Here is a 24,470-nt window from a genome sequence, read left to right as displayed (position 1 = left end):
ATTATGTAATATTTAAATTCATTTATCTCAAAAATTGTACGGAATTCAAATGTTGATTGTAGTCGATCACAGACCAAAATAAATGAGGATTATAACTTTTATTTAATCTACAATTAATATAAATTGTACAAAATTTATATACATAAAAAGGAATTTAGAATTTCGTGAATTGAAAGAACAAATCAAGTCAGCTCGGCTTGGTAGCCTCAATTTTTTTGTCGAACTTTGGCTCGGCTTGTTTGAGCTAGAAAGCCAAAGCCACTTTTTGCACGGATTATGTGTGAGTTGCGAGTCGGCTCGCAATTCGCACAATGCCTGTTTACATCCCTAATTAAATCTTTTCATTATATAGAGTTAGTTGTTATATTATAGTCTAATTATTATTTAAGTTTCATTTATTGTCAGTTATACTCCCTCCTTCCTATATATATAAGTTTGTTTTGTTTTTCATATGAATTAATAAATCTCATTTAATGTTATTGAAAAAACAATTTTGTTAAAAACTTTTCTAATTTACCCTTATTTAATTATCAACAATTAGTAGTAAATTATTGTGAGTAGTAGTAAATAAGTTGAATGATTTAATTTTCAAGAAGTATGTAACTCTACATTTACAAAATTTCAAAATTAAGTGTGAAAAATTGATTATAACTAGATAAATTAATTAAATGTATATTAGTATACATACAAGATAAAACTTTTTTTTTCATAATAAAGAAGAATGACTATATAATTAGAATAATAAAATAAGGAAAGTCAACCTATATAAATGAGATGGAGGGAGTAAGTTTTATGACAATTAGTTGAAATTGAATTTAATAAAATTTTGAAAAGTTATTTTAAATTATTCCGTCCTTTCTTATATTTGATATTTCAGATCAACGAGTTCGAGTATTTGTGAGATAAATTTATTGTTTTCTATAAGGTTTAGATACGTCGATAAACTCATAGGAGTAAAAAATCGTCTAACCATAAAATCTCTGGTGTATTTCAGATGATACAGAGTCATAGACCACTTAACTGTATAGTGATAAAATTAAGATATTTAAGTATTCTTTTGATTTTTATTTACATAAAAATACCGTTTTGTCCCCATTAAATTAAATTTTATTTCTCTCTCCCCGATTCTCAATCATATATTTTTTCATAAAATAATATTACACATAAATTGAAAATTTTTCCTTCTATTTTCAACTACTCATTTAAAAAAAGAAAAAAAAACTATTTTACACATTTTAATTTGAGAAAATGGGGCAAACTAGTGTTAAGGATATCTCCAATGTATACACCATTTCACCAAAATGCACCAAATTTTGGTGCAAAGTGTATAATGCCATTTTTATTCTTGCTTTGCGTATCTCAAATAAATTGATTAAGAGTATTTTTGTTATTTGTACTATATATTTTTAATATAATAAATTATTATTATTATTATTATTTACATTTAAAATAAATTTTAAAATGTAAAAAATAATAATTAATGAATTAATTAAAAGAAAGAAAAAATTTAAAATTTAAAATAGGACAGAGACGATTATTTCTTGAAGTTAAAATGAAATATATTAAACAAGGACATATGAATTTCGAGAATTAAATTGCAAAAATTTTGCGATTTCATAATATCGTATTATTCAAATTCAAAATACATTGCACTATTTTTTTATGACATGATTTAATATTTTTGTTGTTATAATGTTTTTATTAATTGAACTATATATTTTATATTTATTAATGAATCTATTTTTTTTTCGTAATTTAATGTAATTATTTATTTGGTAATTTATGTATTTATAAAATAATTAAATAAATAATATTTTAAATAAATAAATTATTAGGAATAAAAAAAGGGAAAAAAATGGTTATAGTAATGATTGGAGTTCAGTTGAATTTTGTTTTGATGTAAAATTTGGTGCAAATTTTGGGGGAGGTGATGGCCTAACGATGAAAATAGTTGAATTTCCAACGGTGGCATACATTTCTTCGATCGTCTGATCAGAGAGAGATCGGACTTCGAACGTTTAAATTTCGATCTTCCTCTGCCACCGCCTCCTCCGCCATCAGTACAGCCGCCCCCACAATTATCATTCTTGAAAGAAAGTTTATTCACACTAGGAAATCCCAACCATGTCCCTGAATATGAAGACTCTGAGCCAGGCCTTCGCAAAGGCTTCTGCAGTAATAGAAAAAACTGTTCACACCACGGTTCAAGAAGTCACCGGTCTACCTCGAGCGTTACAGGACTACGAGCTTTCAGACCAGATAGGCTCAGCCGGGCCGGGTCTGGCTTGGAAGCTTTATTCCGCTAAGTCACGTGACAGCCACTTGCCGGCAGTGTATCCGATCGTCTGCGTGTGGATATTGGACAAGCGGATCCTGGCGGAGGCCCGACAGAAGGCTGGGCTTTCGAAAACCGCTGAGGACGCGTTCCTGGACGTGATTCGGGCCGATGCTGCCCGGCTTGTGAGGCTACGGCATCCTGGAGTTGTTCACGTTGTCCAGGCGTTGGATGAGAGCAAGAACGCTATGGCTATGGTCACTGAACCACTTTTTGCATCGGCTGCTAATGCACTGGGGAATGTGGAGAATATAGCCAAAGTGCCTAAGGAGCTCAGGGGGATGGTATGGTCTTCAATTCAGAGTTTCAGGTTTTGGTTTTGGTTTTGGTTTTGTGGATACTTTAGAAATTTGATAATTTAGAATTGATGGATCATTTTTGGATGGATTTAGTACTTCGAGAAGTGCCCTTCTAATTTCGAGCTTGAATTTGAGTGTTTTTCTTTTCTTTCCTCCCTCAAGTTGACAATGCGGTGTTTTTTACCCTTATTTGGTTTTTGAAGTAGAATGGCATTTAGAAATTTGTAATATGTATAGTAACTGAAGTCAGGCCAATTTGAATTCTATATGTAGGATTTTGACACACTTGGAACTGAGCCCATCCCATTTTATTTGTAGATTTAGCTATTTGTAGATCAATCATTTCTTTGAGATGAATTATATTAAACTTTGAATTTGGCAATCCAAAGATGGGACATTAGTGATGCGGACATCCTAATAATCATCAAAGAAATAATAATCTTTATTACTCGTGCATCAAACTTAACACTTAATGATCATCCTTTGTTAGGCCGTCTGTTTGGGCCAGTTATTTATGTTTTATGTCTATTTATTTAGGTTTTATATTTTATTGGACTTGTATATGGGTTTGGCCCAAGTTATTATGCTTTAGGGTTGTTTTCTTTTATTTAAAGGTTTGTAATTAATCTGGAAAAACTCAGTTGATGAAGATGATGAATTGAATGAAAATTAGCATTGCTTTCTCCCGCTTTCCCCTCTTGTTCTCTTCTCCTCCGGTCTTCTCCCTCCATTCTCTCCGTTTCTCCCCCCTTCTTGCTACCTATTTCTTCGTGTCCTTCTAACCGTGGTTATTTCTTGATCAGTATATTGATTCTACATGAACTTGGTATCAGAGCCAAACCTGGTTTCCCTTCATCAGATTGCTACTTAATTTTGAGTTCTAGACCATCATGGAGACCATACACTTTCTGGAAATTCTTAATCTGAAGACAATGTTGAAAAGGGGATCTGGGTTTTTCTTTTTCAGCCAAAGATTTTAGTTTCAAGCCAATCACCTGCTTAATCTATACCATCTCACAATTTTACGGGTTGGCTCACTTTCTCAAAACACTATCTCCCTTCATCAAAAAAACTTTTGTTGCGTATGGTTAACCGCTGCCACCATAATCTGAAAATAGTCCCAAAATCCATTACTACTACTGTAACACCACCCAACCGCCTTGTACAACTGCGAATGCCCATTATCATGCAATCATTCCTGCAGTTAAAACCCATGAACCTTTAGCCCACTCTCCAATTATAAATGTACAATCCATATACCCAAAACCAACAACACAGCCATTCCTCTAACCAACTTCCTCACATCCCAATAACCAAACACAAACCCAATTACTGAGCCCATGTTATTTATCATACCTACAACCCAACTTAATCCCCAAAATCACCAAGCCCATTGCCCCAGCTAATCATCACTTAATCCACTCAATCTAGCCCATTACTCGGCCCAAGTTACAACAACATTCCCACTAGAAAATCGCAATCTCTTCTGCCTGGTTTCGGCACCATCGACAACCTCTACTTACTGGCATCCCACGTGATCCCACTACCCTGAAATTACGGCAATCAACCCAAGCCACATAACTTCCATTAACCAGGATGTCTCAAACTCCAAGATAGCAACTGACGGAAACTTCACAATAATCGGTAACTTTCCTTTTCATCCAAAAAAAAAAAAAACCGCAAGTATGAGTGCGCAAACACCATTCGCCGCCAGTCACGCCCACCAGTAGCGTTCACAATCAAAATCCAATTTGTTGCCTTCATCAACCCATTATACATCAAACGCCACCGCCATTGCTCAATCGAGCTAACAAATCGCACCACACTCTGTTCCAAATCCAAAAAACACCCACCCTACGACCTCAAGTTCCATCGTCTCCTCCAATTTCGAGCAACTCGCAACGCCCTGAAACATCTAACTCGCAACCGTCGCCTCCAATTGTAACCACCACCGCAGCCACACCAACCACCAATCACCTTCACAACGTCGAAGCCTATAGTCACTACAGCCGCTACCTACCGCCATTCATAGTTACAGCGACGCTGTCCATAATCACCTCAGCCATCGACACCTCACCTCCACTCAATCCCCAATTTACCATCACGCAGATTGGGCTAGAGAGAAAATTCAGCACTTGACTTTTAGATTGGGCTGTGCTTCAGTTAATATTATGGGCTTGGAATTGTGTGGTAATTTGATTTTCAATTTGGGCTCTACTCTACTATTTTGGGTCCGATATTTTGATTGACATTCCCTTAGACGGTTTAGTAGCATTTTGCCACCGTGATCGTTCCAACGTGAAAATCATGAATAGGATATCATTTGACAGCAATATTTTGTGATTTAACCATTCGACAGGGTCGAGTTTTCTCCCAGGAGAGTTGATGCGGACATCCTTTGTTAGGCCGTCTGTTTGGGCCAGTTATTTATGTTTCATGTCTATTTATTTAGGTTTTATATTTTATTGGGCTTGTATATGGGTTTGGCCCAAGCCCTTATGCTTTAGGGTTGTTTTCTTCTATTTAAAGGTTTGTAATTAATCTGGCAAAACTCAGTTGATGAAGATGATGAATTGAATGAAAATTAGCATTGCTTTCTCCCGCCTTCCCCTCTTGTTCTCTTCTCCTCCGGTTTTCTTCCTCCATTCTCTCCGTTCCTCCCCGCCCTTTCTTGTTGCCTATTTCTTCCTATCCTTCTAACTGTGGTTATTTCTTGATCAGTATATTGATTCTACATCATTTTCGTTATTCAATATTTGCTAGGATGTTATATCCTACATTTTGCCAATTAATGTGAGGCATCTCCATGTTGTGCCTTGTCCTTGTCCTTTATCTGAGCCTTGCGTCTAAGTCTATCCAATTAGCACTGGCCAATCATTGTTATAAATATATGCCATCAACTCTCGGTATAAATTTAAACAATGTACTATATCAAATTTAATTCAGTGACCTTAAAACATCTATTTAAAGGTTTGTAATTAATCTGGAAAAACTCAGTTGATGAAGATGATGAATTGAATGAAAATTAGCATTGCTTTCTCCCGCTTTCCCCTCTTGTTCTCTTCTCCTCCGGTCTTCTCCCTCCATTCTCTCCGTTTCTCCCCCCTTCTTGCTACCTATTTCTTCGTGTCCTTCTAACCGTGGTTATTTCTTGATCAGTATATTGATTCTACATGAACTTGGTATCAGAGCCAAACCTGGTTTCCCTTCATCAGATTGCTACTTAATTTTGAGTTCTAGACCATCATGGAGACCATACACTTTCTGGAAATTCTTAATCTGAAGACAATGTTGAAAAGGGGATCTGGGTTTTTCTTTTTCAGCCAAAGATTTTAGTTTCAAGCCAATCACCTGCTTAATCTATACCATCTCACAATTTTACGGGTTGGCTCACTTTCTCAGAACACTATCTCCCTTCATCAAAAAAACTTCTGTTGCGTATGGTTAACCGCTGCCACCATAATCTGAAAATAGTCCCAAAATCCATTACTACTACTGTAACACCACCCAACCGCCTTGTACAACTGCGAATGCCCATTATCATGCAATCATTCCTGCAGTTAAAACCCATGAACCTTTAGCCCACTCTCCAATTATAAATGTACAATCCATATACCCAAAACCAACAACACAGCCATTCCTCTAACCAACTTCCTCACATCCCAATAACCAAACACAAACCCAATTACTGAGCCCATGTTATTTATCATACCTACAACCCAACTTAATCCCCAAAATCACCAAGCCCATTGCCCCAGCTAATCATCACTTAATCCACTCAATCTAGCCCATTACTCGGCCCAAATTACAACAACATTCCCACTAGAAAATCGCAATCTCTTCTGCCTGGTTCCGGCACCATCGACAACCTCTACTTACTGGCATCCCACGTAATCCCACTACCCTGAAATTACGGCAATCAACCCAAGCCACATAACTTCCATTAACCAGGATGTCTCAAACTCCAAGATAGCAACTGACGGAAACTTCACAATAATCGGTAACTTTCCTTTTCATCAAAAAAAAAAAAAAAATCGCAAGTATGAGTGCGCAAACACCAATCGCCGCCAGTCACGCCCACCAGTAGTGTTCACAAACTCAATCTAGCCCATTACTCGGCTCAATTTGTCGCCTTCATCAACCCGTTCTACATCAAACGCCACCGCCATTGCTCAATCTAGCTAACAAATCGCACCACACTCTGTTCCAAATCCAAAAAACACCCACCCTACGACCTCAAGTTCCATCGTCTCCTCCAATTTCGAGCAACTCGCAACGCCCTGAAACATCTAACTCGCAACCGTCGCCTCCAATTGTAACCACCACCACAGCCACACCAACCACCAATCACCTTCACAACGTCGAAGCCTATAGTCACTACAGCCGCTACCTACCGCCATTCATAGTTACAGCGACGCTGTCCATAATCACCTCAGCCATCGACACCTCACCTCCACTCAATCCCCAATTTACCATCACGCAGATTGGGCTAGAGAGAAAATTCAGCACTTGACTTTTAGATTGGGCTGTGCTTCAGTTAATATTATGGGCTTGGAATTGTGTGGTAATTTGATTTTCAATTTGGGCTCTACTCTACTATTTTGGGTCCGATATTTTGATTGACATTCCCTTAGACGGTTTAGTAGCATTTTGCCACCGTGATCGTTCCAACGTGAAAATCATGAATAGGATATCATTTGACAGCAATATTTTGTGATTTAACCATTCGACAGGGTCGAGTTTTCTCCCAGGAGAGTTGATGCGGACATCCTTTGTTAGGCCGTCTGTTTGGGCCAGTTATTTATGTTTCATGTCTATTTATTTAGGTTTTATATTTTATTGGGCTTGTATATGGGTTTGGCCCAAGCCCTTATGCTTTAGGGTTGTTTTCTTCTATTTAAAGGTTTGTAATTAATCTGGCAAAACTCAGTTGATGAAGATGATGAATTGAATGAAAATTAGCATTGCTTTCTCCCGCCTTCCCCTCTTGTTCTCTTCTCCTCCGGTTTTCTTCCTCCATTCTCTCCGTTCCTCCCCGCCCTTTCTTGTTGCCTATTTCTTCCTATCCTTCTAACTGTGGTTATTTCTTGATCAGTATATTGATTCTACATCATTTTCGTTATTCAATATTTGCTAGGATGTTATATCCTACATTTTGCCAATTAATGTGAGGCATCTCCATGTTGTGCCTTGTCCTTGTCCTTTATCTGAGCCTTGCGTCTAAGTCTATCCAATTAGCACTGGCCAATCATTGTTATAAATATATGCCATCAACTCTCGGTATAAATTTAAACAATGTACTATATCAAATTTAATTCAGTGACCTTAAAACATCTTTCGACTGTTTCTACACCTTTAGAGTGCTTGGTTGTTTTGGAGATAGAATCCCCTTCTTCTCCTTTGGTGTTTGATGTGCCACAAGTTGAACATAGTTTGAGGAGTTGGCAAACAACAAATTCTTATGCAACTCTCTCTTAGAAACCATGTTTGAGGAATGCACTTTCATTCCGACCTCAATTTGTGCAGGAAATGGGACTGCTGGAGGTGAAGCATGGACTTCTCCAGATTGCAGAAACCTTGGGTTTCCTTCATAACAATGCTTGTCTCATCCACCGGGCTTTATCACCTGAGGTTACCAATTATTCTTTCTTTATTTTTGTTTGTATGCAGTTTCATATGAACCTTTAATACTGTCGTTGTTTCCCTTTCTTTGTTATTTTGTGTGTTTGTGTCCAAAGGAAATATTTTCCTTTTTCTCATAATGTTTAATAGACTAGTGGCATGATCTTGTGAAGAAAAAAGAGTAATGAACTAATGATAGTGTGGATATGTTGAAAGTGGCTATATGGATTTAACTATTTAACATTGGTAAGATTTAGAGGTAAGAAAACTTAAGGGTATGGTTGTTACTTGTTACAGTAGCTCAATCATCTCACCCTACTTTCGTCTCAGTTGTCAGCTGTATTCGAATTGTTTAATACCGTTCTACATTTTTCTTGTGTTCGGGCCTAAAGAAGTCTATCGTTTCTTCTGGTTCTCATTCATTAGATTTAAAGCTCTGTGTCTAGCTAATTCTTTATTCTTAAAGCCGATGGCTTGACGAGGTTACTAACCATCTAACTTTTTTGGATCCTCCAATTGCTGTAGTGATGGATTTAATGGAGCGGCCATAAAGGATTAATGTAGCCATACCAAAATTTATTGTTAATAAGAGTTAGTTTATTGTTACTAGTTTTTATCTAATGATTTGTATTATGCAAAACTTTTGGAACTTGAGCATCTCATATAAAACCTTCCAGAAATGAATTTGGATTTTGTTGGCAGTGACAAATTGGTTATAATATTGTTGCTCTGCTGTGAATTGTTGAAAGTGAATATCTATGTTTCAACAATTGGATATAATTTAGAAATGTTTCTTTGGAATCTTTTCGTCACATGTACATAGAAATTAGAATTGTTTCTTGGGAACCTTGTCCACGTCTAATATTTGTATGCATGCAGATCTAGATATTTGTATTATTCTAATGCCAGTTCAATGCCAGGTGCTCTTTATTTTACAATTAGTGTGCCTATAGTAAACAGAAGCCTTTGCGGTTGCTCAATACTGAAGGATACTAATAGAATTAGAATATTTCATTTCCTTAGACTGTTTTACCACCTGGGCTTTGGTTTTATTTTCCTCTCGTAGGATATGGATATCATATGTTAAAAATATTGGCCATTGTTCTGTTGCAGGCAGTCCTGATTACATCAAATGGAGCCTGGAAGCTTGGTGGCTTTGGTTTTGCGATATCAATTGATCAGTCATCAAATTATTCTGCAAATGTGCAGTCTTTTCATTTTGCTGTGAGTAATGAACGTTTTGTCCTTGAAAACATATTATTTCTATCAGAATCTCCCCCCACCTTGATTTTTGGATACATTGCTGATTATAATCTCTGTGTCGTTAATTTGAATCTTCTTTTTATACTATATTTATCAATATGGTTTAGTATTTGGAAGTATTCCTGAACGGAAATGTTGACATTATCGATGAACTAAAATGTGTCATTTTATTTCTTTTTATTCCTTTCCTTGGAGCTTCTTCTTAGATTAGAAAGCAGTTGATCAATATTTACATAATGCACAGTATTTCACCACATTGTTTGCAATATTTTCCTTGGGTGCTTAAATATGACCGCTAGAAATCTGGAAGATCGTACAATATAATTGTAGTTACCATATTTAGATATTGCCTTAGCTAGTCATACTGTAATTAGACTGTTAATTTAGGTTGATTTCCTCCTCTCCTAATTTAAAATATTCCGTTCCCTTTTTCTTTTCCCTTTCCCATTGTATTATAAATTGAAGGCTGTTGCTTAGTTATAATACACATAGAAATACATGTACCGCCAGATAATACTTTTATAAACAATGAAAAACATAATATTTTTTGAACCCGCCCTTTTTAGTTACCTATAAACATCATTAAAATCTTTAACTTAAACATCATTCTTGATTTTTATCCATGCAAGTACAATCCACCTCCGTTCGCCTCGAACCCGCCCTTTTTAGTTACTTATAAAAATTTTTAACATATACATGTGAGATATAAATCTTAGGAAATGAGTAATAACGAATTTGCACCTCATATTTAATTATAGAAAATCATAACATACATATGGAGACATGGAAATTAAAATCCGAACTTCGTGGCTATAATTCCCATGCAAAGCGCTACTAAATTCCGGTTCTTTGAACTTACATATATAGGACCCTTATCATAATCATAACTTGGATTTCCGAATCATCATACTCATAACATGAATTTCCGTAATTTAAATAATGAAAGAACAATTCGTACTACTACACTTACCTTTCACTTGACAATTCAAAAATGATAGAAGAAGTGATTGTTGGAGGAAGATCCTTGAGCCGCGTGTCGGGTTGTGTGATTGTGTAAGTATATGACTATATTTAATAGGAAAAAGACGAGAAAGTAAAAGTGTTGAGACAAAGTGATAGAGATAGAGAGGAATAATGTAAATAATTGGTGAGAGATCGTCCAATGTTGAGTTTAATGCTTATTTATAGTGCAAGTTCTTGGACTATGTATAGAAAATTGTAAGAAAATGGCTGGATGTTAGGCATGGTTAAAGTATAATTGGTGCATTGTCTTGAAAGTTGTTAAATCAATTCCTTTAATCATGTGATCAAATCAATTGACTTGGCTTGAATCTTGGTGTAGATAATGCATGTGGTTAAATCAATTACCTTAGTTTATGTGGTCGAAGCAATTACTTTGCTTAAAATGTGGTGAATAATCATGTGGTCAAATAAATAATCTTTAATCATGGCTAATTGATATATTTACATATATTTTATATATAATTTCATTTAACTTCCAAATGAACTCTTCACTTAGGCCTTCAAACTATTGGCTAGTAATTAATAAGGTCATTAAACTTTAATAATAGAGCACTTAAGTCCTAATTTTTAATCTAATGACTAGTAATAAAAAAAAATTGGGATATTACAAGCAATCTGCCTATCTCACTTAGGAAACAAACTCAATCATGTGCTTTCCACCCTATTCCATCCTATTTCAAAACTCATATATTATAATGGTCTATTTACAGGGTTTCGTACTTTTAAATCTAATCTTAATAGTATAAATATTTTAAGGAGTATTCAGGAAGCCTTGAAAATATCCAAATGGAGAGAAGTAGTGATGGAGGAAATGTGGACATTAGAAAAATGAAACTTAGGGAGGTGGATTTATCGAGATGAAAGACATCTGTAAGTTGCAAATGTATCTTTAATGTGAAGTATAAAGCTGATAGAATAATAAAATGATATGAAGCTCGTTTTATTGCAAAAAGGATACACAAACTTATGGCATTGACTAAATTGTGACGTTTGCACCAGTGCAAAGTTGAATACAATCCGAGTGGTTTTATTATCTTTAGTAGCTAATTTAGACTAACATCTTCAACAACTCGACATTAAAAATGTGTTCCTTAATGTAGAATTGGAAGGAGTTTTCATAACCTTATCACTAGGTTTTGATAAATGGAATGAGAAAAATTGGGTTTGTAAACTCAATAAATCTTTGTATGATTTAAAACAGTCACCTAGAGCATGGTTGACAGATTTGCTAAAGTGTTGAAAGACTAAGGTTACAAGTAGGGACAATCAGAACTCACCATTTTTTTTTTCAACAATCAGAAAATGGGACAAAACTATTTTAATTGTATATGTCAATGTTATATTCCTAACTAGGGATAATAAATGGGAGATGGAAATACTTAAGAGAAGTCTAGCAACTAAATTCGAAGTGAAAGGCCCTGAGACAAATGTGATATATCTTAGAAATGGAAGTAGCACGATCTAAAGAAGGTATCAGTGTTTCACAAAAAAAAAATAAATAAATAAAAATTCATAAACTCCTAACCGAAACATGCATGCTTGGATGTAAATCAAGCGGCACACCTATTGATGTAGGAAGGAAAACAGGAAGCATTGGAAATCGAGTTGAGAAGGACGGGTATCAACGGCTTGTCATAAAATTGATCTACCTATCTCATACTAGACCTGCCATTAACTTTGCAGTAAGTGTGGTAAGCAAACATATGCATTGTCCAAAAGAGATCCATAGAGAATCACTATACAGATTTCTTAGATATCTCAAAGGCTCGTTTGAAAAAGGACTATTCTTCAAGAAGAATGAAAGCAAGAAAGTAGAAGTATTCACATATGCAAATTGGGTAGGTTAAACAAATGCAAATTGGAGGAGTAAAAAACAAAATATATGCAAGAAGTAGTGTTGAAACTGAGTTCAAAAGAGTTACGCAAGGAATATATTTAAAGGACTACGATTAAAGAAACTCTTGGAAGAACTACAAGTCATAGTAGAACTTCCGATCAAACTCTATTGTGATAACAAGGCAACCATCAACATTTATTTTAATTTGGTTCAACACAATTGAACGAAACAAGTAGAAGTGGACAAACACTTCATCAAAGAAAAGGTTGAAGATAGAGTTATTTGCATGACCTATATCCACACTAAATAACAAAGCATAGATAAATTCACCAAAGGATTAACTCGACAAAGTTTGGATGGTTTCATTTGCAAATTGAAAATGATCAACAATTACCATCTAACTTGTGGGGAAGTATTAGAAATATGGAAGATTGTACAATATAATTGTAGTTACCATATTTAGATATCGCCTTAGTCACTCTGTAATTGTGATGTTAATTTGGGTTGACTTTCTTCTCTCTTAATTTAGGAAATACCCTTCCTTTTTCCCTTTTCTTAGTTGTATTATAAATTGAGGGCTGTTGCTTAGCTACAGTACAAACAAAAATACAGAAATTATTTCTGCTTTCAACCTCTTTTAATTATGTAAAACTATGAGCTTTCAAACTCTTTAATTATTCAAAGTTTGGGTTGATTTGATTTATTAAAAAAACAAATTTATAGGTTTCAATGTGAAAGATGAATGATATATGAGCTGATATTCTAATCCGATTTGAATTTTGTAGGAGTACGATGTCGAAGATTCTGTTCTGCCTCTTCAGCCATCATTAAACTACACTGCCCCTGAACTGGTTCGAAGTAAAACATCATCAGTTGGGTGCTCCTCTGATATTTTCAGTTTTGGATGTCTGACCTACCACTTGATTGCGCATAAGCCTTTGTTTGATTGCCACAATAATGTGAAGATGGTATTCTCTTCTTTTCTTTAGATATTTTACAAGTATTATTAAAATAACTTGGTTCATCTTGACAATAAGAAATAATTGTTACTTGCTAATTTTGTCTGGCATACAGTTTGGTGGAAACTAGGAAAGTGTGCAGCCTGTTTGGGATTTCTGAGTTCTTTTGATCACTGAAACAAGTAAAATGTTTTGGATATAATCAATGGAAGTGTTATACTCAATGTTTTGAAAACCCACCTGGGCATTGACCCGGAAAAGAGAAAGGGTTAAGGCTCAAAACTCGAACTGGTTATAATAAATAAATAAATATACAGCAAGATTTTGAGAAAATAAGTTAATTTTTAAAAACTTATTAATATATGTAGATAAAAGACTTCTAAACTTGGCTACATTTAATTTTCATTATGTCTGCTTCAAATCTCAATAGAAATAAAACATAGATAGAGCTCAAGTTTCATTATATAGTATTTTATACTTTGTTCAGGTTTTATTTTTATATTTTTTACTGAAAACTTAAAAAGTCACTTTCAAATTCAAACGGTAATTTTAATCACACATTCCGTATGAACCACAAGTATTACCTACTTACTCATCACTCATTTCTTGAAAGTAATTTTTAGTTAAAAAAATGAAACTCAAAATTAAAAAGAAAAAATGGAAGTAAAATGAAAAGAAGAATCAAATTCAAGAAATAATTTATTTTGAGGTTCAAATTTTCTTATTCAATTTTTCAAATAAAAAATTGCACTTTATTTCTTAAAGTATTCCCAACAGGTGTTAAAATGCTTGAAGTAGGGTGTTCTGTTTGTAACAATATTTCCACATTGAAAAACATAAAAGGGAAAAGGTTAAGAAATTAGCCATAACAGAGAGCAATAAATGGTAGGAAAATAATAACTTTCTGGGTCTTTAACTTCTTTTGACATTAGTTATTGGGCCTAAGAAGTTCCATTTTCTTAAATAAAAAATTAACCTGCTAAACCTGAAAAACCAGTGCCTGATCAACCGGTTTGCCGAGGCCTTGCCTTAGGCCGATTTTTCTTGATACTTATTTACTCTGTAAGTAAAAGTTAATTTTCATGAGTAGCTCTTACTATTGTCATAATAAATAACTTATTTTTATCTTTGGTTAATGAAGAAAGCTATTTGTTATAACTTCTTTGCTTATTAGGTACTTATATGTGTGGGTAACTTATTTCAATTTTGACCTACAGATTAATTACTTACTCTAAGACTTACTTATTTACTTATGACTAAAGTAACTCAACCCCCCATTTGCCTATTTTAACAATTTAATTAGTAATGTGCAAATTAATTTTAGTCTTCCATCTGTGATATTAAACATACTTATTTTGCTTTCAATTTTTCGCTGCTTGGGGCTGCTTCTCCATTTTATATGCATGCGATCAGTTAATCCGCCCTAAACCTGTCTTTATGGCAGGAACAAACTATAGAAATTTTCCTATATTGCAAGATTACTCCAGATTATACTAATCTGGGTATAACTTTGTCTCAAGCTACTCCAAACACCAGCTTGGATAAAAATGTCGATATCTGGTGGCGTATGAGAAGTGATCAGTGTTTGATATGTGCATCTAAGTGTCTGTATAAATGTAATTGGCCAGAGCATTTTGGCTTTTGGCAAAGATTATGTTGAAACACTATTGATCTACTTTCTCATGCATTTCTCTCATGTCTAAGTATATCGACTAAAATTAACTGTCATATCCCAAGAAGATGAGAATTTTGGATAATGGTTCAACGAGTCCACTGAAGATTACATCAAAATCATGTCAAAGATTGCTGAAAATCATGAAAATTGGTTCCATTAGGATCTGTAAAAGATTGCATAATGGTTGGATTTTGACATGTATTCAAATCCCTTTCAGTGTAATTTGGGATTTGAATACTAGGGATTTGAATACTATTTGAGATCTGTAAACCCAATGAAACATCTAAACAGATCTAGATTCAAAAGTATGAAGATTTGGTTTTTGCATTCTAATTAATTTATGGATTATGATTTCATGGAATTTCTGAGTTATGTTGTTGATTTCTAGATATATTCACTATCTCATACATACATTCTAAATTTCATGATATCTAATTTCGTTTCAGATCTTTCAAATAATGCCTTGTGTAAGTTGTTGTTCAACTATGCTGAAATTCTGTGGCATTGGTTGCAATCTGGATTTACTGAAGTTGTCCCTCTGATTTGAAGTTTTCTTTGATGTAGTTTTCCTAAAATAGATGCAATTAGCGTTGTCCCGCGTCCTTTCTAAATTTGTTACCTATAAGTTCGTCTGCTGTTTTAATAGTAGTGTTTCTTGTGCAACTTTCCTGCAGTACATGAATAGTTTGACTTACTTATCCAGTGAGGCTTTTTCTTCCATTCCAAGGGAGCTGTTGCCCGAGTTACAGAGAATGCTTTCTGCAAATGAGGCTCTCAGGCCATCAGCCATGGATTTTACGGGTACGGCTGTGCATCTTCTGAATATTATAACCTTGTATGTAGGATGTACTGATATATTAGGAGAAAGGCTTGTAGAACAAGTTAATGCACATTAATTTTTTATTTTTTATTTTTCCTTCCTGTTCCTTTTTCATCCTTTAATTTTTCGTTGGGGGAGGGGGTTCTCATATGGTCTGTTGCTTTGCAAGGTGCAACTCTATATGATCCTATGACAAGATAAGTAGTGTGTTGCAAAATTTTTAGTGCAGCAATCGATGGATGATAGTCTACATCAGGATGCATGCGTGGATTCTAATGCAATGCTTGTTTCTTTTAAGAACAAAAATGCTTGATAAAGAGCAATTCATCTGACTGCTTCATACCACACTTGCAGCAAAAAACAACAATAATAAGCATAGATATAAGAAAAAGTGAGGTAATGATGAAGAAAATCTGTTTTGCATTCTTTGTTAAGGTCTTGGCACCTCACAGTTAAAATATTTAAGGATCTTTACAGATGAAGTCAGCAAATGTTCAGCTAAAGCCGGGCTTTTTTTGTGCATGCCCAGTTGCTCTTTAGGATCTGAATGGAAAGAATGACGCATTGAACAATAGTATTTAAGCTATCTATGGCTTTAATTTGTCTAGTCTTATCTATTGGCTTTAGTGCTAAAAGTTTTCTTATGCTAAAAGTTTTCTAAGTCGTCACACTGACAAATACATCTACTACAAATATGTTTTTCACTGAAAATGTGTTCATATTTGCAGGCTCACCTTTTTTTCAGGAGGATACTAGGTTGCGTGCTCTCCGCTTCCTGGATCACATGCTTGTATGCAATCATTTTTCGCATTAAAGTTCCACCTGATTTTGATTTGCACATCTAGGACAAATCTTCCATTACCATTTCTTTTTGTTATGACTTTCTTTTTTTTTTTTTTAAATCAATTCATTTCATACTTTTCACCAATTAAGTCCAGGATGGCCCAGCTGCGAGGCGTATGTTACATGATGCAATTTTGGTGATAATGGAATGTGAGATGACCTTTTTTGCCTGCAGGAAAGAGATAACATGCAGAAATCAGAGTTTCTAAAAGCATTATCAGACATGCGGAAGGATTTTGACTCCCGTGTATTGCGGTATAAGGTTCGAGATGTTGCATCCTATTTATATGATCCTGCTTTACGGTATTGCTGATCATCTTCATAAGTATAGTGTCTAGAACTAATTGTCATCTTGTTTATTTGGAATCTAGAATAGTAGCAGTAAGATGATAAGTGAGTACAGTTATTGAAACTTATATTCTCTGATATGACTATTTTCGTTTACTTCCTTTACATTTTGAACAACCTAGATATGGAATCAAGTTAGGGATTTAATACAATTATTCAATGTAATTGTCTTCCATATCCTAACTCTAATGCTCTTGAGCCCATCTCCCAACACCCCTCGGAAGAATGATGTCTCGAGATTATATGTTCATCCATTTCCCTAATTTCTGGTTTTGATGGCTTTGATGATGCAATCGCTGTATTTTTGACGTGTGATAATAAGTCTAGTCCTTGGCCTCTTATGAAGGTTTGGCAAATTGAACTCCGATTTGCTGACTAATGCAGGTTCTTCCCCCTCTGTGTGCAGAGCTTCGAAATTTGGTAATGCAGCCAGTGATTCTACCTATGGTTCTGACCATAGCAGAGTCTCAGGTAATTTGATTAGTTATCTTTGAACTGTAAAAGTTCCTTTGGTATGTTAAGAAATTACACGTCGTCAATTAAAATTACAGTTTACCCACTTTTGGAAACTTGGAGTTGATCTAACTATTTTTGTGTCTGCGCACGTGCATTTCTTGTGTAATGCATGACCTGATAGCTGATACCAAGAACTTCTATATGTAGACATAATTGTTAAAATGTTCAGAGTTTGTTGGAGATACTGGGGCTAAGTTTGTAATTCCTAATACATTTGACCATTAGTTTAGAAAATGCAAAAATGTCAAAGTTACTGCTTTTGTGATGTAACTTTAAAGGTAGAGAAGAGTTTTCTGGTCATACACCTGAATCACTTGCAAATATTATTTCTTACGCTGTGAAACATGGTAAATTTTCAACATGTTTTTAGTGAGTAAAACCCTTCTGTGGGAAAGTAATCTCTTCAATATATTTTTAGTGAACAAGTTAATTTCTAATCTTTGCATTTGAAATGTTGCATTTATTGAGACAAATTGCTTATAAGACCTATGTGTATATTATTTTCAATGAGCTTATATTCGTTTTTTGATTTCATATATATTTCTGTACTATTGCTTTCTAGTACGTATGTTTGAAGTTGAAGGTTATAATATTTCTCCAAGCCTTTTCTTTAATTTCATTGTTCCTGGTTGTATTGCCCGGTGCATAATTTCTTATGCTTATGGAAGTGTGGTCAGGGGAAGGTAATGTACATCCATAAAATACCATTTGACAGTATTATATGATGAATAAGATAATGATGCAGCCGCATCACTGTGCTAGTTTAATCAGTAGCCATCTCTCTCGACTTTTACAACACTAATATATTAAGGAGGTTGTGGTGGTATTTCTGTAAAATAATTACAGGATAAAAACGATTTTGAGGTATCAACCTTACCATCTCTTGTTCCAGTCCTGGACAAGGCCGCTGGTGAGACATTACTGCTACTTGTGAAGCATGCTGAGCTTATTATCAACAAGGTAACTAAAGTTACTGTGTTAGCTTGCCATTGATGTGTGTTATAACTGTTATACACTTGATTTTTCCTATTTGAGAAATACATTTACTGAAATAAATATTTTAATTTTCTCAGCCAGTTGGAACGTTCTAATATTGATTTTTTACCCCATTATAAAGAGAAATTTTGGTAAAATGTATTATGGAATATTATTTTTTGGGAAAATGTGTGGTTAAAAATTAAAGAAACTTTATTGGTTTGTGTGTAGAATATTTTATTATTTAAATGTGTGGTGGAGAACGATATTATAGCAAATAATTTAAAATTTTAAAGGGTGCCAAACAGGAGCTAATTTTTGTTTACTTCTCTCTTTTCTTTTACTTTTTATGATGAGATTTCATCGCTCATGTGAATGAGAATTTATTCGAGTCTAAATGGGACATGACCCTAACCACTTAGACAGTCCTTTGCATAATTTATCGTCAACTAGTTCTACCTCCAATCTCCGTTATTAGTGTATATCTGTTTTTCATGGTTTTTCGATTCCACTATGACCACACGTCTATCTTAACATCATCACTTTTCTACATTTTTGTCCTTTAGAAGCCTAAAACTCTGGAGTATAAAGCAAAGGTGGTGTAATAACTTCCATGCGTTACTTATATTTTAACTTGATGGGTATCCTTTCAACTAGATTTATTTTATTGTTAATGTTTTATCCTTGTGACTTGTATTTCTAGCTTCATTTGTTTTTCTCTTGCGGCAGGCTAGTCAGGAGCACCTGGTTTCCCATGTCCTGCCCATGCTCGCTCGAGCTTATGATGAAACTGATGCACGCTTGCAAGAGGAAGTTCTTAGAAAGACTCTTTCGCTTGCAAAGAAACTTGATGTTCAGGTGACTCGAGTTGCTTCTTATTGGTGGTTCTTAAATATGTGGACTGGTGAGACAGATCATATTATGTTCTTTACCTCTAGTTGACTATTAGGTTCATTCTTCAATTTTTGAGTACGTTGCAAAACTCAATTTTTTAAAATTGTTAACTAACAATAAACTTACGAGGCATAAGGCTTTCACAAAATGACACATATGATATTATATCATTATAACAATACATGCCAAATCATTTATGTATTTAACTGCAAGTATACGATTGCATTGTTCCACGGGTTGCTGTCCCTCTTAAGTTTTCAGCTAAGTTTTTTCTGTTGAATTTTCCCATCAGCAATCGTCACGTACAGATTCATTTTTGGTCTTAATAATATTGGTCTAGTGTGCTGTTTATTATTTTTGGTATATTATAAAATCTCACCTTTTTCTGTGTTAACCTTTCCTGCAGTTAGTGAAACAAGCAATTTTGCCCCGTGTTCATGGCCTGGCGCTTAAAACAACTGTTGCTGCGGTATGTTGTCCGTGCTTCATATATCTTTATTTTGACTGCCCACCCCCATGCTACAGTTTCTTGAAATAGGCAAGAGTAACTTTAGGAAGTTACATGTTATTAGTACTAAAGTTATGTTCATTTTTATGCGAAGCAGCCATATTAAGTCAATCAACTTCTACCATTTTTACTTTTTATTTATTTCCTTTTCGTTGAAGTGGGCACTCCTTGGAGTGAATCGGTTAGTCTAAACTCTAGAAGTCAAGGTTTGCTTCTGTTGTCAGGTGAGAGTGAATGCTCTATTATGTCTAGGTGATATGGTTCACATGCTGGATAAGCACGGTGTTTCAGATATCTTGCAAACGATCCAACGATGTACTGCTGTTGATCATTCTGCTCCAACTCTAATGTGTACCCTTGGAGTAGCAACCTCAATTTTGAAGCAGGTATAAAACGTTTTAAGGCAACTTCGTTGAATGTATGAACATTTATTTTAATATTCTCACCCACCTATTTTTTGTTTTAACCCTCTCTCTGCAGTTTGGAACTGAATTTGTAGCAGAGCATGTTCTTCCAATACTGATACCACTGCTAATTACTCAGCAATTAAATGTTCAGCAGTTCGCTAAGTACATGTTTTTTGTCAAGGATGTGCTGAGGTAACATTAAAAGCTATCTTTCCTTCTCTACATAGATTTGGATCCTAATTCCATATATTATTGGTGATTGACTTGTAATGTAAGAGGCTCAATGTGTATGTGCATTTATGCTGTGCTGAGTTATGTTTTTGTGTCCTTTGCAGAAAGATAGAAGAAAAGCGAGGAGTAACTTTGACGGACTCTGGAATTTCAGAGACACCACCACCTACAGGGGATGGGCCTCTTCCTGGACTAGTTAATAAACCACTTGCTACCTCATCTAGTACGAAACACAGCCCATCATGGGATGAAGATTGGATACCTTCCAGGGGAGCTTCAACCGCTCCCTTGTCTTCCTCTACAATTTCAAATGCTCAACCAGTCGTTCCAAGCCAGCAAGCTCAAACATCTGGATATTCTCAGTCGTCTTTGACATTGACTTCAGCTTCTCAACAACTGCCATCTTCATGTCCTGCAGTTGATATTGAGTGGCCACATCGATGTTCATCAGGCATTACGACTCAATTAGGCGACCCTGGGAAGCTCAATGAAAATAAAGGTTATTCAGATGCAGGTTTTGATGATATAGATCCTTTTGCCAACTGGCCACCTCGACCTGGCACGACAACCCTTTCTGGATCTTCAATCAATGGAATGGCAGCACCATTTGCCAACAAATATTCTTCAAGCAATAATGCAACCTCGACTGATAGTTTGAGTTCGTGGGCATTTGGCACTCAAAATTCTGTTGAGCCAATGAGACAGATTCATGGTAGTAGTACCTCATCCACTATCAGTGGACTCAGTGTGCAGAGTTCTTTCGGGTATCTGAACCAAAATCATGGTGCTTCAACTCTTGGTTTGTCCGCCCAGAAAGCAGCGGATCTTGGCTCAATCTTTGCTTCTAACAAGAGTGAGCAAGCTGCACTAAGACTCGCTCCACCTCCAACAACTGCTGTTGGTAGAGGGAGAGGACGGGGAAGGGGAATTCAAGGACAACTTGGGAGCACCTCAGCATCACGGCCTAGTCAGGGGAAATCTCTGCCTGAGCAGCCGCCTGTACTGGACTTGCTGTAGTTTATGTGGTGACAACGTAAACGGTTTCCAGATTTAAGTGCTAAGGTAAAATACAGATCAACAGTTGTGTAGTTCACTCGACTCTACTTCGTCCATTGCAATTGTTCGAGGTGAACAAGAGAAACATAACACGTCGATACATTTAGGCTCCATTTGATTCTCATTTTTATCAAAATTCATTTTTCTCTCTTTGTTTTAACAACACATTCTTCATTAAAATAATGTTACACGGAAACCAAAAACTTTTCCTTATTTTTCATCCCCACATTCTCCATCAATCTACTATTTTTAAAAATTCATTTTTCCATAAAAATGGGTGTCAAACACCCTCTTAGTGCCTAATTCAAGTTGTTCGCAGGTTGTAGCATAATAGTTTGTGATTCTACTCGTCACAGAGTGCGGCTGCTTGTACTCTTTCTGGACAAATTTTTGTTTTCTTTTTCCTTAATGATCGTATTTAATTTATAAATAGTTTGTCAAGGAAGTTCATTGTATTCTTCATCCATTGGTTCAGGAAAAGGTAATACAATTGATGCTTTTGAAATTTCTCTCATATTGAATATTTGTGTAAAGAAGATGTTGATTCTTGACTTGGTTGTTAAACTCATCAGTTAAGTGAGTTGCAATCAGTTGGATCCTCAAAAATTGTAACAGAATTGCTGTTATTAGTTGTAACAGAATCATATATACATTGCTTGTAAATCTCTTTGGTCCTGTGTCCATTAATAGGACTAGGAGTTGATGAGTTGATGTGAGGGGGATCATATACTGTATAAGAGAAAGTAAGATAGTGAGAGAGAGTTCTGTACACCATCGTTGTAAATTTTCTGTGAGTTTTTCTGAAGAAGCTCGGTTGAGTGGTGAGTGCTGGTGATTTGTATAAAGCCACCATTGTGTAATATCTTCTTATATGGTAGACTGGTACACTGACTGGGGATTAATTCTCTGCCTTGGTTGTAGTATTTTGATCCCAAAACAAGAAACTCTTGTGTTCATAGTCTTGTTTCTCTCCTTGGTTTATATTTTATCATTTATGCGTCTTCTTTTTGCGTATGCAAGTCTGTTGGTCATTATTGAAGAGAGGAAAATTTTTAAGTAATTGGTATGAGAGCACGGTGTCACGGACCTAGTTTCGTTACACCCGAACAAACTAGAACCGTGCGGCCTTAACGTTCTACAATTTTCGCATTTCACGAGAAAACGTTAAGTCAGTCTTTCCACTCCCACAAATAATCTAACCAATGAGGTTAAATTATACCCATGTTGAGAAGAGAATTTTGAAGTAAGTAATATATGGAAAACAAGTAAAGATGGGGAAACTTTCTTTGTATAAATGAAAGGAAAAAACTTTACAATCTTTCTTGAAAGAATAAACTCACTTCACTCTACATTCTCTACCATCTACTACATACACTACATACCATTTACAAATGAGACTCCATCTCTATTTATAGGAAAACTTAAACCTCCTTAACATTCCACTTTACACCTCGTACTTAGTTGTCGCCACCTTGTGCTTAGTTGTCGTCAACTCATTCTTTGTTGTCGTCAACTCATTCTTAGTTGTCTTCAAGAGGATTGTCTTACAACTTGCCTTGCAAGTTGTCGCCAACTCATGCTTAGTTTGCATACAACTCGCGCTTAGCTTGCATCGTTGATATTTATCCTTGTCAACTCGTGCTTAGCTTGCATATAACTCGCGCTTAACTTGCAAGTGGACAAGTTGTGCAAGTTACCCACTTGCATCCTCAAAATATCTGGCCGCAGATTCAAATATTTTTCCTCCCAAAATGGCTGGATCGGGACTTAGAAAAACCTCATTAACGCCTTGGAAAATTGCACGATCTAGGCAGTCTGCATTCTGCCCCAAAATCATCTATGCATCCCCAACCCGAGTCTACCTGCGACCTTTGCCGAATTTGCCTGCGTCCCCTATCGCAAGCTGTTCCGTCCTTCTGAAACGCATTACCCACATTGTCTTGCGATCCCTACCGGGACGGATCGAACGCGACCGCGTAGCGTAAGTTACTCCCCCACTGAATTTGGCGACACCCTCATCGCCATATATCGCCGAAGCATAGACCTTATTTCCCATAAATCTATCTCATTTTCCCACCTTGTGCCATGACATTCCCGTGTTATGCCAAGTTTCAAGTCATGACCTTGCGATCCGTGACATTCTCCCCCACTCAATCCGCTACCGTCCTCGTAGCGAAACGTGTTCGGTGCATCCTCATGCAACCTTGCATTGTCTTTCACGTCCCTGGGCATTAAAGTTCTCCCAACTTGCGGCACCATCTCCTCGATGACCAGGTTTCCACAGTGCCCCTTGCACCTCGTCCCGTTGCAACCTCTTGCATGCCACCTTCGACACCAACCTTCACCCTCAGCACCTCTGCCTTGGTTCCTCGGATGGACAACTCCTCTGGTTGTAGTGTCCCCACACTTGTCAAAGCTTTGAACCTTCGTGCACCCAATTTCGGACTTCTTTAACAATGTTTCCACACTTTCCTTCTTTTTCGGTAGTTCCCTCGGCAACTCCGCGAGCATAATGTCCTTATCATCTTCAAGGACTTCCGCAAACTGCATCCCTAACAGTTGTTGTATTTCCATCCCCACAGAAACTGTTTCGACACTCATAGCATTAAACAACTGGAATGAATTCATTCGAACTTCATCCTCATCTTGGCTATCTATGGCCTCCGATTTGCTCTTCAAAATGGAAATAGATGCCAATGATTCCAACTCAGGACAATCCCTCATGAGATGTGGTCCTTTGAAAATAAAGCAACCTCGAGGTGTTAAATTACTCCTCTTCTTCTCATCATACTGCTTACTCCAAGTAGTTGGTTTGTTGCCAACGGGTTTGTAATCAACTTTGGGATTTGGCCTCCAATC

At 35.9% G+C, this 24,470-nt stretch overlaps 1 protein-coding gene across 2 annotated transcripts; it reads left to right on the top strand.

Moving 5' to 3' along the window:
* The first annotated feature begins 1,891 nt into the window (after window positions 1–1,891).
* On the top strand, window positions 1,892–22,516 carry LOC111381898 (SCY1-like protein 2). Of its 2 annotated transcripts, XM_023005746.1 has the most exons (15): window positions 1,892–2,619; window positions 8,161–8,265; window positions 9,370–9,480; window positions 13,165–13,347; window positions 15,688–15,814; window positions 16,562–16,623; window positions 16,852–16,938; window positions 17,409–17,495; window positions 18,387–18,500; window positions 19,245–19,373; window positions 19,816–19,878; window positions 20,142–20,303; window positions 20,398–20,516; window positions 20,660–21,525; window positions 21,556–22,516. In XM_023005746.1, exons 1-15 carry the CDS (start codon window positions 2,125–2,127, stop codon window positions 21,570–21,572), a joined length of 2,727 nt encoding a protein of 908 aa, XP_022861514.1. In that variant the 5' UTR covers window positions 1,892–2,124; the 3' UTR covers window positions 21,573–22,516. The 2 variants fall into 2 exon arrangements, with proteins under 2 accessions (XP_022861514.1, XP_022861513.1); XM_023005745.1 differs by having other exon boundaries at window positions 20,660–22,516.
* The last annotated feature ends 1,954 nt before the right edge of the window (window positions 22,517–24,470 follow it).

The sequence above is a fragment of the Olea europaea genome, unplaced genomic scaffold (assembly GCF_002742605.1).
Source record: "Olea europaea var. sylvestris unplaced genomic scaffold, O_europaea_v1 scaffold239, whole genome shotgun sequence".
Lineage (NCBI taxonomy): Eukaryota > Viridiplantae > Streptophyta > Magnoliopsida > Lamiales > Oleaceae > Olea > Olea europaea.
The sequence above is the reverse complement of the archived record's forward strand: the minus strand, read 5'-3'. Positions and strand labels throughout refer to the sequence as shown.

What these genes read in the sequence shown, in the direction of transcription:
- LOC111381898 (XM_023005745.1), top strand. Translation starts at nt 2,125, where the DNA reads ATGTCCCTGAATATGAAGACTCTGAGCCAGGCCTTCGCAAAGGCTTCT. An exon ending in TTAAAACAACTGTTGCTGCG is followed by an intron (nt 19,879 to 20,141) that starts GTATGTTGTCCG and finishes TTCTGTTGTCAG; the next exon opens with GTGAGAGTGAATGCTCTATT. An exon ending in TTTGTCAAGGATGTGCTGAG is followed by an intron (nt 20,517 to 20,659) that starts GTAACATTAAAA and finishes TGTCCTTTGCAG; the next exon opens with AAAGATAGAAGAAAAGCGAG.